Source organism: Lithobates pipiens, unplaced genomic scaffold (genome assembly GCF_037356315.1).
Source record: "Lithobates pipiens isolate NorthernLeopardFrog02 unplaced genomic scaffold, aLitPip1_a1.2 Scaffold_13, whole genome shotgun sequence".
NCBI classification, from domain to species: Eukaryota; Metazoa; Chordata; class Amphibia; order Anura; family Ranidae; genus Lithobates; species Lithobates pipiens.
Window position 1 is genome coordinate 252,485,527 of NW_027507718.1, and position 20,189 is coordinate 252,505,715.

General features: G+C 44.3%; 1 protein-coding gene across 2 annotated transcripts in view; it reads right to left on the bottom strand.

Moving 5' to 3' along the window:
- G3BP2 (G3BP stress granule assembly factor 2) overlaps positions 1-11,821 on the bottom strand; it is a 42,892-nt gene extending 31,071 nt beyond the window's left edge. The window contains exons 1-3 of one of the 2 annotated variants that reach the window (XM_077476543.1): positions 11,548-11,821; positions 3,919-4,037; positions 99-180 (exon numbers count right to left, since the gene is read on the bottom strand). In XM_077476543.1, the coding sequence (XP_077332669.1) occupies positions 99-180; positions 3,919-4,013 (177 nt within the window). In that variant the 5' untranslated portion in view covers positions 4,014-4,037; positions 11,548-11,821. The remainder of the gene's footprint in view (positions 1-98; positions 181-3,918; positions 4,038-11,547) is intronic. The other variant, XM_077476542.1, reaches the window with a different exon arrangement.
- Positions 11,822-20,189: the final 8,368 nt, after the last annotated feature.

The following is a 20,189-nucleotide window of genomic DNA, read 5'->3' on the forward strand; positions in this document are numbered from 1 at the left end:
AGATGAGTTTAGAAAATTCGAGATTATGAAACCTACAGGAAAACCATTAACAAAGCAAAATGACAGAAGGAAGAACATGCAGTATTTCTGAGACACACCGCTTGTCCATACACAGCTTCTTGGGGCTTCCCACTGGCATCCAATCCTCCATGCACATATGAAGAATTTCTTCCATAAAACCTTAAAAAAAAAAAAAATAATAATATACAAAAATAATAATAAGTTAAAACACATTTGTCTACTGCTAATGGTTCAGTACACATACCAGTATTTGCTGGGCATGGATCTGATGCATGCAAATCTAGGGCCAGACGAGCAAATAGAAGAAGCGTTCATTACCTGGTAACTAAAATTTCCACAAACCTTCCCACCTACCTAAAACAGGAAACCCATCTTCCACAACAATAATAAAAAAATAAAAAATGGATGGATTAACCACTTGCCGACCGCCTCACAACGATATACGTCAGCAGAATGGCAGTAGCAGGCAAAGTAACGTACCAGTACATCACGCCCCCCGGTGCCCGAGACGGTCGGCATAGTTCCGGGAGTGACCCGTGCTGAGGGTGAGGCCACCCCCTCGATCGCTCCTGGCCAATGAAACCCTTCCTCTGCTGCTGCAATGTAAACAGCAGCAGAGGACGTGATGTAATCTCTCCTCGTGGAGCCTTTTTGTTCCGGCTCCCGTGGAGAGAAGACATCCAAAGTGAGTTGCACAACACTACACTTACAGTAGAACACTCTAGGCACACATTTCACAATCCCAATCAACCTGTCACAGTGTCCCCAATAGCAGTTTTTTACTGTATTGGTACATTGTGACTAATAACCGTTAGGGCAGCTAGATTTAGCCCCCCTTTAGGTCTAGGGACCACCCCCAATAAAGGTTTAATCCCGTGATCACTCCCCCTCCTCCCCCCCCCGCCCCCCCTCGCCAGTGTCACTAAGCAATTTTTCTGATTGCTGTATTAGTGTCACAGGTGACGCTAGTTAGGCAGGTAGGCATTTAGGTTCGCTGCATCTTTTTATAGCTTCAGGGACCCCCATATATTACCCAATAAAGGTTTTAAACCCCCCCACCCCCCCGATTGCCCCCTAGTTAACCCTTTCACCAGTGATCACCATATAACCGTTACGGGTGACGCTGGTCAGTTTGTTTTTTTATAGTTTCAGGGCACCCGCCGTTTATTACCCAATAAAGGTTTAACTCCCTGATCACCCGGCAGGTGACCAGCGTAAATTGATTTCACCATCACAGAAAAAAAAAAAATAAAAAAAAAAAAAAGGAGCATATATGCCTAAGCATGGGAGCAGCAAGGGCAGAGGAGCCATTGGCTTCTACCTCTTGCAAGAGGATGCCCCCATGCTTCGGCATATAAATACGGTGCATGTCTGCCCATCATTAGAAGTAGGTGGACGAAGATAGGTATTCTAATGGTGGGCATACCCACCGATCAATCTCTTTTTCATGCAGTCCACAGACTGCATGAAAAAAAAGATTACAATATATGGCCAACATGTTGCTGGACTTTGAGTGGTTATACCAGAATAATGCCTGCAGGTTTAGGTATCAGCTTGGTATCATTTTCAGCCTGCGGTCAGCTTTCATGTAACAGCAATCCAGCAGCTTATTAGCCTCTAGCCTGCTTTTATAAGCAGTGGAAGGTAATGTCCGCCCCCCCCCCCCCCCACCTCCATCTTCCACGGTTTTCTCTGGCTTGCTTGTCCCAACAGGGAACCTGAGAAAGCAGCCGGTGATTCAGCCAGATGACCATAGAGCTGATCAGATCAGCTCCAATCATCTCTATGGCCTAAGAAACCAGAAGCTAGGAACATTTTAGGATTTAGATTTCACCGTATGTAAACAAGAAATCGATTCACACCAATCTTGGTGTGGTCAGATGCTTTGAGGGCAGAGGAGAGATCTAGGGTCTAATAGACTCGCCGCCGAAAGGGCTTTGTCTTCAAGTGGTTAAAAGAGCGGATGATGTGCGACATAAGCTTCTAAACACTGTACATAAAATGCCAGGACAGTTCAAACCCCCCCAAATGACCCAATTTTGGAAAGTAGACACCCCAAGCCATTTGCTGAGAGGCATGTCAAGTCCATGGAATATTTTATATTGTGACAAGTTGCGGGAAAAAGACAATTTTTTTTTGTCACTAAATGATATATTGCTCAAACATGCCATGGGCATACGTGAAATGACACCCCAAAATACATTCCGTTGCTTCTCCTGAGTACAGGGATACCACGTGTGAGACTTTGGGAGCCTAGCCAAGTACGGGACCCCAAAAACCAAGCACCGCCTCCAAGCTTTCTAAGGGTGTAAATTTTTTATTTCACTCCTCACTACCTATCACGGTTTCGGAGGCCATGGAAGGCCCAGATGGCACAACCCCCCCCCCCCCCCCAAACGACCCCACTCTAGACAAAGTTATTTGCGTGAGATACGGTGAGTATATTTGGCAGACCTCACTTTTTGGCAAAGCTCTGAAAATTTAAAAAAGAAAATACATTTCTCTTGTCTTTCTTCGTTTTCAAAAACAAATAGGAGCTGCAAAAAACTCACCATGCCTCTCAGCAAATAGCTTGGGGGGGGGAAGCAAATTTTGTTTGGGTACAGCATTGCATGACCGCGCAATTAGCAGTTAAAGTGACGCCGTGCCAAATTGTAAAAAGTGCTCTGGTCAGGAAGGAGGGTAAATCCTTCTGGTGCTGAAGTGGTTAATAGCTATGCGGTACTATAAGGTTGCAGAGGCGGTGCCACAACCCATAGATGTATGATGCCTTGAAGATGCCACAGGAAATATGTATACTCTCCTTTCCGTTTTCCTTTCACATCTTTCCTATTTTTTTTTTAAAAGGCATACTAATATATATAAAAGATTTTGCAAATAAGTTTTTTTTTCTCATTCACTAATGGTCATTGATGGGGCGGCATTGAGTTTGGAACTGATGGGCACTGGCAGGTGGCAATGCTTGGCACAGGTTAGCACCGATTGGCAAGAGGCACTGGCAGGTGGCACAGCAGATAGTGTAACGGTGAAACTGAATGCTCTCTGCAGCTCTCTGCAGTGCTGCAGCGTGTGAAACTGTATGGAGAGAGAGGGGCTGACAAATTCAGTGTCATGTCAGGGCGGGACCCAGCAGCTATCCAGCCAATGATTGGGCTGCTTAAGAAAGGGGTGGGGCCACACACATCGGCCTGCCCAGATCCTATCTGCTGGTGTTGGATAGCTGGGTCCCACCCACCCCGACATCTAGCCTCAATTTTGACAGCTCCTCTCTACATACAGTTTCACACAGCGCTGCTCTGCCAACAGTGTGTTGAGAAGGGAGGAGGATGTCAGCGGCTGCTGACCCGCTCTCTTCCTGCCCCATCCCGACTACCATACAGTGCTGTGTCTGGAGGGCCTCCACTTTCCCGGCTAAGACCCCACAGCCAGCCCTGTAGCAGAAGCACCTGTCAGTGACAAAAACCCAGGCGCCAGGGCACAATTTCTAGCCGCAACAGCAACCTGGCGCCTGGGATTTTTTCGAGCCCTGCTTTAAGCATAATTAAAAACGATGTTCCAGAAAAAAACTGCAGTTTTTAAAACTTTTTTGCATCGATACATGTCCCCTGGGGCAGGACCCAGGTCCCCGAACACTTTTCATGACGATAAACTGCATATTAACATTTAAAATTATAGTTTTTGATTTCTCCCATAGACTTTTAAAGGGTGTTCCACGGCTTTTGAATTTGCCGTGAACGCCCCAAATTGTGTGCTAGTCAGCGAACAGCCAATGTTCAACCCAAACAAAGCCCATCCCTAGTTGAGAGGTTACAGCCCATAATAGAGAAGCAGGACCTTGTTGAACTTAGCTATTTAAGAAATCACTACTTTCAAGCACATAAAAACAGTAAGATTTACCTGTGCAAAAAGTCTGGAGCTTTATTCAACAGAGTATAGTACTGCCTGACGAACTCCCGCCCTACAAGCAGGGGACTTGGCTTCTCCATCACCATTTCTTTGGTACAGGAAGTGATATTCTGCCATGGAAAAAAAAAAAAAAAAAGCTGTATTTTATGTAATTACAGAATCTAAAAGCAAAAACAGTCACAATATACATAGGAATACTATTACTTCCAAGCTGGTTCTGTCCCACCCTCTCCTCAATGATGGTGATTGACAACAGCAGGCTCCCACAGGGGAGAAGCTCTCGAGCACATTGCTGAATCGAGATCAGGTTTAGGGGTAATAGGCAGGTTGGGGGGCACACAGAAGGGTTTTACCTTCATACATAAAGTTAAAAACCCTTGTAACTTTAGAACCACATTAAAAAAGGAAAACTACATTTTGTACAGCCAAAACACGTGTATGTGCTGGTGAACTGATAATCTAAAACCGATTAACCAATTTCCCCATCTCACACCAGTGCACACCCTATGGACCACAGCAGTTTTCCAATTTCTGCTATGGTCCTGTCTATTTGGCAATAACTCATTACTTAAGCGTTCAAGTTCTACCTTGAAAAATGTTACATTTTCTAAGCCCTCTATTAAGAAAACATTTGGATAGAAAACATTTAATACTTACCAGAAGTGCCCTGTTGCTAGGTTGTGGCTCCTAACCTGCCACTTCCAACTCCCCACATCACTTCCTACCTCACCTGTGCTCCTGGAAAATGTGAGTCCTTTCCCAGGAGTCAGTGGGCAGGAGTGTGGGGCGGGACCTTCCTCCATCGCCTGTTATGGCAACTTGCCAAAACAATCAATCAGTGCTACGACCTCCAGAGAATCACGCATGCACGAGATCGAGAGGTGCATGCTGGTTACCCAGCATGCACCACTCGATCGTTTAACCAGGAAGAGGTTGCGATTGGGCTTCATATCCACACACTCATGGCAAGGGCCAGAGGACAATTTTCAAAATCGTTAGTAAGGCCCATACACATGATCAGACTTTGACAACAAACATGCAAATTACCCGTTTTAAAGGCAACATCCGACCGTGTGTACGCTCCATCGGACAAACTTTTTTCGGTTATCATCGGACTTGTTGGCTGTGCAAACGGACAAGCTTTCTGGCAACAAAAGTCCAATGGAGCAAAGTCTGATCGTGTGTACAGAAAACTATCGGACTTTTGTACAAAGTACAAACACGCATGCTCAAAACCAAGCAAAAGATCAGACAATACAGAAGTTGACCAAAGGTGGCAGTAAAGAGCAGAAAAACCCCATGATTTGGTGAAAGTTGGCTGAAAAAGTTCTGCCGTGTGTATGCAATACAAGTTTGACGCCCTTTGTACAAAAATCCACGGGAAAGTTTGTACAAAGTCCGATTGTGTGTATGAGGCTGTAGAAAAAAAAAAAAAAAAAAAAAAAATATATATATATATATATATATATATATATATATATATATATATATATATATATATATATATATATATATATATATATATATATATATATATATATATATATATATATATTTATATTCATAGCAACTAGCAAATATAGATATACTTGGTGTGCCATTACTACAGTGTGACGGGGATCCCAAAAAAAAAAAAAAAAAAAAAAATTAAAAATTTGTGGCCGAAACTCCACTTTAAAGTGGTTCTAAAGTGGCAAAAGGGCAGAAGGTTTTTGATCTTAAAAGGGTAGAGCCAGCCAGGATAAAAATAAAATTTAAAGTCAGGAGCTACAAACACTGTAGCTGCTGACTTTTAATAAGCACACTTACCTATCCTGGGTGCCCGCGATGTTGACAGCCCGAGGCCGACCTATCCTCGGGTCCTGGCGCCGCCATTCCAGCTAAGGGAAACAGGCAGTAGAGCCTTGCGGCTTCACTGTCCATTTCCTACTGCGCATGCTCGAGTAGCTCAGCACTTTGTGAATGGGGCGCGCTGTCTCCTGGGACACACCGCGCCCAATTCACTAGAAGACGACATGAGGAGCAGAAGACCGAACATCACTGCGGAATAGGAAGAGGCAGATTAGGACGATCTGCCTAGCAACAAGCATTTCTGGCAAGTTAAAAAAAAAGTTTTTTTTGTTTTTTTTCCCCCCCTTCAATTTTTTTAGGATTCTTAGGCAATTTTTTTTTGAAGTGTCCTCCACTTTAATGCATGTATTAAAGAGGAAGTAAACCCTAATGGGTTTACTTGCTCTTTGATTCCCCGCAAAGGTAAAGCATAATGGACTATTATGCATCGCATAGTAGACCATTATGTGTCACTTACCTGACACAGGAGCCAGCGAAGTCACCACTGTATGGCGCCTCCATTTTCTTGGTGGGTCTCGCTGTTCCGGCGCTGTCATTCAACTGAGCCACGATGACGTCACTCCCACGCATGCGCACGAGAGCCGCCACTCGCAGCATATCACCTTAACATCGGCGCACTCAGTGTGCCCGCGCGACGCTGTTTACGGCGCATGCGCTGTAGACAACGGTGCCTGTCTTGGCAAATATCTCCTAAACCGTGTAGGTTTATGAGATATTTCTTGGACCTACAGGTAAGCCTTAGACCCCTTTCACACCAGGGCATTTTGCAGGCGGAATCAATGGAGCAGCGCTGTAATACCGCCGGCAAAATGCCGCTATAGCGGCGAATTGCAGGCAGTTTTAACCCTTTCTCAGCCGCTAGCAGGGTAAAAGCGTCCCGATAGCGGCCGAAATGTGACGCAAATCCGGCGGTAACTCCGCTAAAAATAGCGCGTTTTACTGCCCACACTATGGGCAGTGTGGTGTGAAAGGGGTCTTAATCTAGGCTTACCTGTAGGTCAAAGTGGTTTGTAAGGGTTTACAACCACTTTAAAAAGCAAAAACCTTGTGTACAGCATCCAAAAACCTTGTATGCGGCCCCATCTCTATCCAATGATGTTACATGAGAGTCTCCGCTGTCCATTAGCTACTGCTGCTGTCAAAGTCAGTGAGCCAATTAGGAGAGAGGGAGGGACTTTAATATCACTTTAAAAGACAAAGTAATGCATTTATTGCATTTTGAACAACAAACAAGGCCTTCTTAAAATGGTCTAACAAAAAGTAAAGGTTTTTAAATGCAATTCTTAGGCAAAAATGCAACAAAAATTAAAAAACGCACTTTGAGCAATGTTCAATTAAAATGGCATTAAAATTATGATTGTTACAAAGTAATGGAAACATTCACAAACAAAAGTAAAGTTTATATTTTTTAAATGTGACAAAATACATAAATCGCATGCATTGGATGATGTGACCCGGAACAGGAAGTCATCTTGTTTCTTTGGAAATTAGGGAATTGTTAACTGAAGGAAACTAGGAGCACATCAGCCATGACACTACAAACTTCAGCCCTCTGTGAGCTCATTATTGAAAATGAAGGTGAATATCCAGCACAGGGAATAAAACTACAATAGTACTGAAAATAAAAAGGTTGGGGTGTAGTAGGAGGAGTTAACAGTATAATTAGCGAACCCACCACCAGAAACCCTAGCCTTTGATGACACTTCCTGGGCGGTGAGAAATGCATAAGGCAGGCGGGAACTTCAGGCGATGTCACATCCAGTATTTGGAGCACCAGATCATGGCTATTGGGTTCCAAAGCGGCATTTTACATGCTTGTATTAAAGAGAAAGGTTTTAAGGCTGGATTCACACCAATCTGGTGAAAATTCCAGCTCCGTTCTCTGTGCGAAGAAAAAAAAGCAGCTGTTCGGCACTTCCTCTCCATTGTAGCTGCGGCTTAGCTGAGCGCGGGGGGGGGGGGGTGTTTAGTGAAGATGGGGAGAGAAATAAATAAAATATGATTTGTTATTTTTGTTTTTATTGGATATGTTTTATAGCAGAAAGTAAAAAATATTTTCAAAATTGTGGGTCTTTTTGTTTATAGCGCAAAAAATAACCACAGAGGTGATCAAATATCAACAAAAGAAAGCCATTTGTGGGGGAAAAAACAATATAAATGTTGTGTACTGCGTTGCACGACCGTGCAATTGTCAGTTACAGTAACGCAGAGCCGTATCGCAAAAAGTGACCTGGTCATGAAGGGGGGGGGGGTAAACCTTCCAGAGCTGAAGAGGTTAAAAGCCACTACCATCTATACAACAGGAATATAAAGTTTTGCACTCATGATACATATGCTCAGCATAAAGCAAAACATTTTTTTAAAAATGTGACTATTACAATAGAGGATCTCTACCTACCTAAAGTTATACCATCAATAAGATTTTGTGTATATGGTAGAAGATTTTTCAGTTTGTTATGTTCTACAGTTTATCTGCTTCCCCCTCCCCCATTCAAATAAAAATAAAAGGCTTCCTACATTTAGTAATCAACAGACCCTCATCTTATCTTGCTTCTCAAAAAGACCATAACTTATTTAATAAATTTACAATTTTTTTGAAAGATCAAAACTATTAATCTCTTAACAGAAAACAAGGGGAAACCCGTAAACTGAAGAATTCTATTCACATGCATTAAACACCTTGAAACAATGATTTTGATTTTTTTTTTTTTTTTTTTATCAATTCCCTACTGCACAACTAGCTAGACACCAAAAAGGTGTTATTTTTCCTTTGTTCTCTGCAGCAGCCAACATTTATTGCCACAGAATCAGATAGATGAGCTCCACTGCTGGTTTTCAAACCAGCAACAAAAAGGCAAAAAAAATTAAAAAATAAAATAAAAAAAAGATTTGTAGTTGAAAACTAAGTGAGAGTGAGATCTGAAACCAATTTGCATGTTTTTTTTTTAGAACTATACAAGAACTTTTTAACTCAACAGCAATCACAAAAAAACAAAACAAAAAACAAACAAGTTATTTTTGAAGTTACGCAGTAATTTAGTAGTGAAAGCTTGTATGGGTTAAAATTTGTAGTTTAACACAAGACAGTAGGCAGTTTTTGACAAATCCCTTTAAAAAATTAAAATAGTAGAGTCCCCTGGTGTGGATTTATTAACAACCCAACTAGCTCCTCCGCCTGACAACTCTCAAATAACTAAAGCGCAGTGCCAACCAATGACGTCACCGGGTGGCACCGCCCCTAGTGATGTCACTGACTGGGGGCATGCTGGTTTCATGACATCACCGGGTGCCACCAACCCTTAGATAACGTATTTATTATCGGCATACACCACACACGTTCATTTTAACAGGGAAGTTTCAGAAAAATAACACACTTTAATTTTGGAAATGTAAAGCAAAATAAGGGGCAGTGCCTATCTGCAGCCTCACTATTTTCTTCAAGGCAGCCTGATTGATGCCCATCTGAAGCCTAGAGGGGACAGAGGACGGGGGGTGTGGAACGAGTGCCGACATTACAGTGAGAAACTTCTATGACAGACAGAACAGTGGTCCAATGGCAGCTCAGGAGATGGGACTTCCTGTTACAGAGGCCGCCACGTAAACAGGAGATTCTCAATTAGGGCTGAAACGATTAATCGATATTATCGATAATAATAATGAAAATCGTTGTCAACGATTTTCATTATCGATTAGTTGGTCCACACCATGCGATCCGAGGAGCGGGCCGCGGCCTTAGGAAAGGCCGCGGCTTCGGCCTAGCTCCGGAGCTGGCGGCCATCTTGGTACACCCGGCGGCAGCGAGCTGCGCGCTGACGTCACCCCTAGAGTGTTGTTCAGCCTGTGTCTCTGAGCCCCAGCTAGCCTGTGTGGTTCCATGGATGATGACGAGGCCGGAGCAGGTGTGAGGAAGGTGGCACAGCCGGCGGAGTTCCCGGCTGACAAGAGGACGTGGTGTGTGTGTGGTAAGTGTTCACCAGTACTCTGTTCTATATCTTCCATGGTAATATAATATAATATAATATATAATATATATTTTTTTTTTTTTCTCCCTCCCCTTTTTCATTTTTTTTTTATCCGATTAATCGAAAAAATAAAAATCGGCCGATTAATCGATTATGAAAATAATCGTTAGTTGCAGCCCTATTCTCAATGTATGTAATCTGATGGTGCTTGTCCCACCCCCCTCCCTGTCCCCTCAAAGGCAGCTAAAAAGTGAAGTATCAACGTAATAACACGCACACGCTATTTGCACCCGACTTTCAGAGTGAACAAGCACGTGTTATACGCCAATACAGTATTTAAGAACGATCAGACAGCAGAGCTGGCAGATGGGAGCATTAGTTGGTATAGCGGTAGGCATCGTGATCGTCGATGGATCTACACCAGGGGGATATTTGTGTTTTTTTTTTTTAAATGAAGAACTTGTCAAAGAGGACTGGAACGAATTGGGGGTGGAACCCTGGGTCATTTTCTTTTTTTATTGCCGGCAATTTTTTTGTTTTACATTCAGCTGTCAGTGGGGAACCTTACAAACCACTTTGACCTACAGGTAAGCCTAGATTAAAGAGGAAGTAAACCCTGATGAGTTTACTTCCTCTTTCATTCCCTGCAAAGGTAAAACATAATGGACTACTATGCATCGCATAGTAGTCCATTATGTGTCACTTACCTGACACAGGAGCCAGCTAAGTCACCGCTGTCCCCTGTAGTCCGGCACATCCATCTTCTCGGTAGGTCTCGCTCCTCTGCCGCCGTCATTCGCCGAAGCCGCAATGACGTCACTCCCACGCATGCGCGCGGCGTGCTCAGTGCGCCGCTGTCTAGACAGCGGTGCCCGTCTTTCGGCAAATATCTCCTAAACTGTGTAGGTTTAGGAGATATTTCTTGGACCTACAGGTAAGCCCTAATCCAGGCTTACCTGTAGGCCAAAGTGTGTTGTAAGGGTTTACAACCACTTTAAGGCTTACATGTAGTTCCAAGAAATATCTCCTAAACCTACACGGTTTAGGACATATTTACCCGAAGACAGCCACCGCTGTCTACGGCGCATGCTATGCATACTAGCTCATTATGCCTTTGCCTTACAGGGTGTTTTTTTTTTAACTTTACTTCCTCTTTAAATATCGCATGTTGGGACCACTACTTATTTATTGGCTGTATGCATGTTTTCTTTTTTTGAATTCATCATTCCTGTTTTATGCCGCATTTACAAAGCGGGTCGGAGGGGGCAAGCATGTGCCCACCCTAAACCCAGGAGTACAGGTACATCGCTTTGCCTGCAGTAACACTGGGGGGGGGGGAGTAGTTAAAATCTTGTTTTTGCTGCTTCTCTGGGTGTGACAAAGGTTGCCAACACATAGTGTGGGTGAATCTTCCCAATGGGGACACCTGGGCTAATAAAACCCTCCCCTGTTATATCCAGAACATGAAGAATTAACAGCTCGACCTACAGATATACTTTAGTGTTTATGAACTGAGCCTTATGTACGATAGTGACTCCAACTACCCAGGAGACTAGTTGCAGCAACAAAAAGCTCATTAGAAAGCAATGCCTTTCCTATTGTTTGCAGCGCTCCCTTCTTTACTAAGGAGAGAGCAGCCCCGGGGTGGCCCATGTCACTTCCTGGCCTGCTCGGAGCCCTCTCTCTAAGGGGGAGGGGTGGACGTACCTGTCTCAGGATATCACACAATACAACCCCCCCCCCCCTCCCCATCAGGAAGACAGGAGCCCACACGGTGCCCCTCAAGGCCGACCAATGTCGCACTCACCTCAACCAAAGCCGGACAGACAGCCGCGATCCCCGGACACAGGAGGAGCCCCGGGCCCCGTGCGACGACGACGGCGACACAATGTTGTTTTTGTTGTGAACACCCCCCCGGGCTACGGGCGGCAGCTGCAGGGCGGGATTATGGCTTTGTGCTCTTGACGTCACCCGAGTGACGCAGCATTCGGTCACTGGCGCGGAGTCCGCGAGATCAAACCCCAGCACCCTTCGCGCGTGTGCGTGTTCCGCAACCAGCTCAATGTAACGGGTGGCCACGCCTTCCTCAACGTCACCGCGCTGCGGGGAGGGGCTACCAGTCTGCTTGTTTGTTGTTGATTTTTTTTTTCTTTAATTGTCAAAAGCTTTATTTCTATTATGCTACAAACAGTACAATGCATGAATGTGGGGTATATCAATTGTACTCAAACTTCGTATATAGCTCCAAACTGTCCCTCATTTGGAGCAAAGTCCCTCTGTCTCTCATTCCTCCCCATTTGTCCCTCATTTTGGTCTGATCTATATAGATGTATATAAAATGCACTTTTTATCTTTCAAAAAGTGTTTCCCAGCGCTAAACCTTTCATCTGATTTCTAAATTGCTGCATTTGTAAATTATAAAAGCCAATATAAATAGTAGTGGTTAATAGTAGTGGTAAAAAAAAGCACTTGTGGGTTTAACCAATCTTGTTATTTTGTACAATTCTCCTTTAAGGGGTGTGGCAGGGGGTGTGTCCTATGCCTGCCTACTTTTGCTGATAGGTGTCCCTTATTCCCATCCCAAAAAGTTGGGAGGTATGCAAATATGTCATTCAGTGTTGTGTTTATTATGTGTCTGCACAGAGAGAGTCCATGTGAATAGGAGTACAAGTGGTATTTTATAATGAAGTGTGCTAACTAATCACTACTAGAGCACAGAAAACAACGAAGCAAAAAGGCCCCATGCGCGCCATACGGTTGCCACCTCATCCCTCTAACTATCTCAATACAGGGCATTTACACCCCCTTCCTGCCCAGGCCAATTTTCAGCTTTCAGCGCTGTTGCTGTTTAAATGACAATTGCGCGGTCATGCTTCACTGTAAACAAACAGCATTTTTATCATTTTTTCCCCACGAATAGAGCTTTCTTTTGGTGGTATATGATCACCTCTGGGGTTTTTATTTTTTGCTAAACAAATAAAAAAAGACCTAAAATTTAAAAATAAATAAAAAGTTTTTCTTTTGTTTCTGTTATAAAATTTTGTAAATAAGTACGTTTTCTCCTTAACTGATAAGCACTGATAAGGCGGCACTGACGGGCACAGATAAGGTGGCACCGATGAGGTGGCATCAATGAGGTGACTCTGATGGGCACTGAAGATGGACACTGATAGGTGGTACTGATGGGCACTGGTAGGCGGCGCTGATGAGTGGCACTGATATGCAGCACTGATGGGCACTGATGGTCACTCATGGGTGGCACTGATGGACACTGATAGGCAACACTGGGCACTGAAAGGGTGCACTGATGGGTACTTATGGGTGGCACTGCTGGGCACTGATAGATGACATTGATAGGCATCACTGATTGCACTTCCACTGGCAGGTATTTGGGATGGGCACTGATTGGCATTACCCTGGTGGTTTAGGGTGGCATACCTGGTGGTCCAGGGTGGTGCCAATCCCTGGTGGTCCTGGTGGCAACCTGGTGGTCCTGGGCAGGCATCTGAGGGGGGACTGTGCTGATAAACAATCATCACAGACACCCCCCTGTCAGGAGAGCAGAGTGTTAGACGCGGGTGAGGAAAAGCCGATCAACGGCTCTTCCTGTTTACATCGTGATCAGCCGTGATTGGACACGGCTGATCACGTGGTATAGAGCCTTCGTCAGAGGCTCTTTACCGAGTTCGGTGTGACCGATCGCCACGATGCATGCCCCCAGGGGCGTGCAAGAGCGTTCGTTCTGGGAGGACATCATATGAAACCCACCCAGAACAAGAGCTGCGCCGCCTGGCCATCATTTGATGGCCAGCGGGCGCAGGGCAGTTAAACCCGAACACCTTTGAATTACACAGGTTCTGAGGCTCATTAAATGTAGATAAGGCACCAAGTGAGTTTAATTACCACCTTAATCAGCCACAGAACCTGTGTAATTAATATGTGTTCAGGTTTAAAGGGATGAGGTGGCAACCCTAGAACACGGGCGTTTGAATTTATGCTAAAAATAGTCTACATTTTCTCTGTCAGATCTTGGCAGAAACAATGCTTCTAATGTCACATAGGTACACACGTTTATGCACATGTGGTGCTGTGCGTAAATGCATTCTACTGGCCAGTTTGCAAAACTGTGTGTCGTGATCAGCAATATTGGGATTTCACAGGGGACAAACAGTCCCCACTAAAACAACGCTAAAGCACCATTAAAATGAGCAACGCTTTACTGCCAACGCAGCCACGGTGTGAAAGTAGCCTTACTGTTTATACCACTGATTTTAGTTACCAGATAGTCTTATCATCTTCAGAGGTTTTCTGATTTATTCTGTAGCAATGGTATGTATCAGGGATGGGGAAAAGACTGGGTGGAGAACTTTGTCACATGGTGTGAGGATAATCATCGGTATCTAAATGTGACAAAGACAAAGGAGTTGGTTGTGGATTTGAGAAGGAGAAAGGCACCAGTGATCCCCATCTCCATCCGAGGAGTAGATGTAGTAGAGTTACAAGTATCTGGGGGTGCACATACTGTAGATAATAAACTGGACTGGAGTAAGAACACTGAGGTGCTCTATAGGAAGGTTTTTTTGAGGAGACAGGTCTTTTAACCACTTACAAACCGGAAGATTTTCCCCCTTAAAAGGATAGTTCACCTTTACAAAAAACCTGCCTATGCAGGTAAGGGCACTGGTAAGGGTACTGTGCAGCTCTGACTAAAGATGAATAATATTCTTACTGTTGGTGTAGACCATTTACATACCTTATGAAGCCTGACTGGAATACTCCCAGGACGTTGCTATGTACTCCCAGAATGTTGCTAAGTGAGGCCTAGTCATCACTGCTTACCTCCACCATCACAGGAGTGAGCTATTTCCCTGATTCAACCCCCCACATATCTTTTTTCTTCCCTCATGCTGTAGCTCTGAGCTCACATTTGAGAGCTTACTTCTGTGATGGTGGAGGTTGACTAGGCCTCACTTAGCAACGTCCTGGGAATATTCCAGTCAGGTTTCATAAGGTATGTAAATGGCCTACACCTATAGCAAGGGCTATATTCAACTTTAGTCAGAGTTGCACAGTTTGATCACACCTGATCACACCTGATGTACTGAAGAGCTATCTCATTTCTTGAGACACGCCAGGAAAGTACAAATACCTCCAAAACAACCCTTTTTGGAAAGTAGACATCCCAAGGTATTTAGTAAGTTGCATGGTGAGTTTTTTTAAGCTGTTTTTTTTTATTTTTTTATTATTATTACAAAATTGTCATATTAACAGGTTATTTCTCTCACACAGCATATGCATGCTTGCAACTACACACCAAAACACATTCTGCTACTCCTCCTGAGTATGGCGATACCACATGTGTGAGACTTTTTCACAGCCGGGCCACAAACAGAGACCCAACATGCAAGGAGCACCATCAGGTGTTATAGGGACATAAATGACACATATAATTTCATGACGACCTATCACACTGTTGAAGGCCCTACAGCACCAGGAAAATGTAAATCCCACAAAATGACCCAATTTTTTCCTCACATGCCTGATGAAGGGGCCCTGAGCAGCTCCGAAATTTTGCACTTTCCTTGTGTTGTGATCATGCAATAAATCGCCCGTTTGGATGCTTTTTGTGTCGTTCCATGGTGTGCTGGCAAATATCTTCACCGTGACTTGAACCAGTATCCAGCTGGTTGTTGCTACAGCAAATCCGAGAGTGCATCCCGGAACGTGTGCGATGGGAATATGAAGTACTACATTTTGGAAACAAGACACCCCAACGTATAATCTGTGAGGCATACTGAGTGTTTTGAACAGTTCATTTTTTTCCAGAAGTTTTTAAAAAATGTGGAAAAAAATGAAAACTAATTTTTTCCCACAAAGTTGTAAATTTTTAAGATATTTCCAACACATAGCATGTAAATAGCAAAAATGACACCCCAAAATATATTCTGCTACTCCTGAGTATGGCAATACCACATTTGTGAGACTTTTACATAGCCTCGCCACATACAGAGGCCCACCATTGAAGTAGCACCCTCAGGCATTCTCAACCACATATTACACTTTTGAAGGCCCTGGAGCATCAGGACAATGGAAACGCCTACAAAATGAACCCATTTTGGAAAGCAAACACCCCAACGTATAATCTATGAGGCATAATGAGTCTTTTGAACAGTTAATTTTTTCCAGAAGTTTTTAGAAAATGTGGAAAAAAATGAATATTATTTTTTTCCCACAAAGTTGTAAATTTTTAAGATATTTCCAACACATAGCATGTATATAGCAAAAATGACACCCTAATTCTGCCACTCCTCTTGAGTATGGCAATACCACATGTGGGAGACTTTTACACAGCCTGACCACATACAGAGGACCACCATTGAAGTAGCACCTTCAGGCGTTCTACAAGCATAAATTAGACATCTAATTTCCTGACATCCTATCATTTTTGAAGGCCATTCATATTTCTAACATGTAGCATTTACATACCAAAACTTACACTCCAAAATAAATTCTATTGAGGAAAGGGTAAAAAAAAAGTATTACCTATTTTTTTCGTTTTTTTTCCAACAAAGGGGTACCTGTGGTTTTAGTAGTGTCCCCAGAGGAAAGAATTGGCCCAGGCAGCAGGCAGGGATGTGCTTAGCAACAATAGTAATTATCCAGGCAGTAGGCAGGAATATTGTCTATAGTCAGCACAAGGATATCGTCAGCACAGCCAAAGCATTTGTCCATAAAAATTGTCCAGGCAGAGTCAGCCAGCACAGCCATAATATCGGTCCTGGTACATCGTTACCTGCCTGCACTCATTATTGTACCGCTCTCCAGCCCTTCATAAACATTTTGCCTCTTGCTACATCTAATTATTTCCATAGTCCAGGTAGCAGGCAGGGGTGTGGTCAGTTTATGCTGCAGGCAGAGGCATGATGGAAGTAAGTCAGTAGCAGGCTGAGGGCCGCAATCAGGTAAGACCTGTGCACAGGGGCACAGGGGTAGAGGCTTCACCCAGGGGTAGAGGCTTCACCCACCCAAATCTCTATGAAGCCTCCAGACTCCAGACCCTAATCCGGAAATTATGAAACCTGGAGACAACAAAAAATTGTTTTTCTCCATCCGGAAAAATATTTCTGGAGCCCCTCACATGTGAGACCCCTGTGTACTACAATAGCAGGGCAACAGATCAGTCCAAGCAGTAGGCAAAAGTATGGTCCCTAAAACAGGCCAGGTTCAGTTCATGTGCAAGCAGTCCAAGAGGTATACAGAAGCGTAGTTGATAAAACAGGCCAGGGTCAGTTCATGTAGAAGCAGTCCAAATGGTAGGCAGAGGCATAGTCAAAAAACAGGCCAGGGTCAGGTCATGTGGAAGGCAGTGGCATGGTTATTTGAGGAAGCATGGGAAATGGTCAGCACAGATAATGAAAATGGGGAAATGGTTAAGCATATGGGCTATTATTTTAGGGATGTGTGATATAGTCTGAAGTATTCACCAATGCAAAGGCTGGGTTCGGGGGGACATTAGGGACAATGGTAGCTGTTATCTCTTCAAAATCCTCTTTTGCTGCATAATCAACATATTTTTTGGCATCTTCGGCCTGCTTCAGATGGTGTAATGTCCGGGAAGTGGTGTTCATGAAGTTGACTAACAGCATCAGAGCAAAAGTTTTCTGGGGGGGGGGTCTTTGATGGTAGATGAGGGACGTGACAACTTTTTCAATGAATTTTAGGAAGTGGGCAGGGCTTTCCGTTGATTTGGTGTGAATTATGTAGGCATTATAAATGGCCAAATTAATTAAATAGATTGCTACTTTCTTATACCGGAAACAGGACCTCCTTATTGATAAATAGGGCTGAAGCATTTGGTCATTGAAATCCAGCCCCACCCATGTAGAGATTGTAATCTTGTAAACATGTTGGCTTTTCAATAGGACCTCGTCTTCTTTGAACTTCAGTTGTAGTGTCATGATGGATGGTGGACATCATGTACACATTCCTGGTATCCTTCCACCTCAAGGCCAGCACTTCATTGCATCTCAAAGTTGCTCATTATCCCCTTCGCAATTTGTTATTCACTATGGCTTGCGGGAAGCCCTTCCTATTCTTTCTGGAGGTTCCACAGGCCAGGGTTTCTGCGAGGTATAGTGTTTAAAAGGGGGCAGGTTGGTGTAGAAGTTATCCAGGTATATGTGGTAACCTTTCTACAGCAGTGGGTATGCCAGGTCCCATACAATTTTACCAGTTGTGCCCATGTAGGCCAGGCACTCAGGGGGCTGGAGCTGGGAATCTCTTCCTTCGTATATGCGGAACGCATACAGATATCCCGTGACTGTCTTGCAAAACTTAAAAAATTGAACTGCTTATTTGGCCCTTTTACTAGGAATGTATTGCTTTATTCCTAGCTGACCTGAAAAGGGTACCATAGACTCATCTACACATATATGCTGATTGGGGACATTCTGCAAATCGTTGGGAAAATAAATTAATGAGTGGGCAAATTTTATATAACATCTTAGTTTGGATGATTGTGGGGAGGGCACTGGGTGTTGTCCCTGAAATGAAGAAAGCACATTATCATCTCGTATCGGGACCTGGGCATTACAGGATAATGTGGTGGATGGGGTTGGTGGACCAATAGGCATGTCCTTCATTTTTTTTGTAAGCCCCATGTTTATGATGAGGCTCATAAACACTGTGAACTCCTCCAACTCCTTCCAATCAAACGGATGGGCATAAGATGATTGGGGGTTGTTGGCAGTATGCTGCTGGGCATTTAAATTGGTCTGGTCCATGATGAATTGCAGCAAAGTGTTGGGAAAAAATAAATAAAAACAATCAATTTCAGTAAAATGTTTGGTATTGGCCTGCACACCTGGCTGTGTGAAAAAAGGGGGAATTCTTGCTGATCCTGAGTCAGAAGGCAGCCATGGTGGATTGGCAAGACCAGCTGGAAGATGTGTAGGGGCCCTGGCTCTTGGGGGACATGGCACTCCAGTGCTGGTAGTTGGGGGATTTGAAGTTTCTGTTTTGGCATTTGAGCGTGATGCTGCGGCAGTGCTGGTACTGGGCCTGGGCATTTCTTGTGGCCTTTCGCTGGTGGCAGCGCTGGTAGTGGGCCTTTGGTTTCGGGGTCTATCGCTGGCGGCAGCGCTGGTACTGGGCCTGGGAATTTGATCCTGGGCTATATTGCTGGTGGCTGCCTGGTTTGCAGAGTGTCATGCCCTTTTAGGAGGGATCCATTCTTCCTCTGACTGATTTGCCGATCCACTACTATTAATCGGTTCAAATGCTGAATTTGATTCACAATCGGAATTGGCATTCGAATCCGATGAGAACTCCCCGCTGCTCTCATCAGTCCTGGAGAGGATCCGGAATGCTTCCTCACTGGTATATACTCTTTTGGACATTTTTCTAATGGGGTGACAGGTGACGGTCACTAATGGGCAACAGTTGACAGGTGGCAGTCACTGATGGGCGACAGGTGATGATCACTGATGGATGACAAGTGACGGTTGATGGTCACTGATGGGTGACAGTCACTGATGGCAGTCTCTGATGGTGACTGGTGCACTTTATGGGACTGATAGGTGACAGATGAGGGTCACGGATGGGTCACTGTTGACAGTCACTGGCGATGGTCACTGATGGGTGACAGGTGCACCACTGATGGCTGTCTCTGAAGATGACAGATGTACTTTGTCACAGATCACAGAGAGGACTTCTCCTCCCTCCCTCGCTGCAATCTTTAGGGACACGTCACAGGTCCCAGAAGATTACCCAACCACTAAGAAGGCCCACCCAGCTGTAAAGCCGCAAGCTCTCACAGCCAGGTGCCCACAGTTGTAATGCCGGTGCCATGGAGAGGAGAGGGTCGCGGCTTCAGACGGCCACATTGCTGGACAGTGGGACAGGTGAGTGTCTGTTTATTGAAAGTCAGCAGCTACACATTTTGTAGCTGCTGACTTTTAATAAACTTAAAATGGAGTGGAACTCCGCTTTAGCAACAGTGTTGGCTCAAAACGTTCAATCTTGGACAACTCCTCCCACCCATTACACAATACACTGTTGAGCCTGCAGAGTACCATCAGTGATAGATTGTTACAGCTATGATGCACCAGAGAGCGACACAGGAAATAATTTTTGCCTGTGGTCATTAAATTATATATTGTCACTGGAAATGAAGGGGGGGCAAAGCCAAAGGCTGCTAAAACAAGATTTCCAAAGTTATTATTTGCCTCTTAAAGTGGTTGTAAACCCACAAAGTTTTTCCCTTTTTCAATGCATTCAATGCATTAAGGTGAAAATCCTTCTGTAGTGCAGCAGCCCCCCAGAGCCACCCTTTTACTTACCTGAACCCAATCGTTCCATCGACGGGGATGAGCACAGCAGCTTCAGCCACTGTTTTAGGTCCCCATTGGCTCCTGCTGCTGTCAATCAAATCCAGTGACATATAAGCCA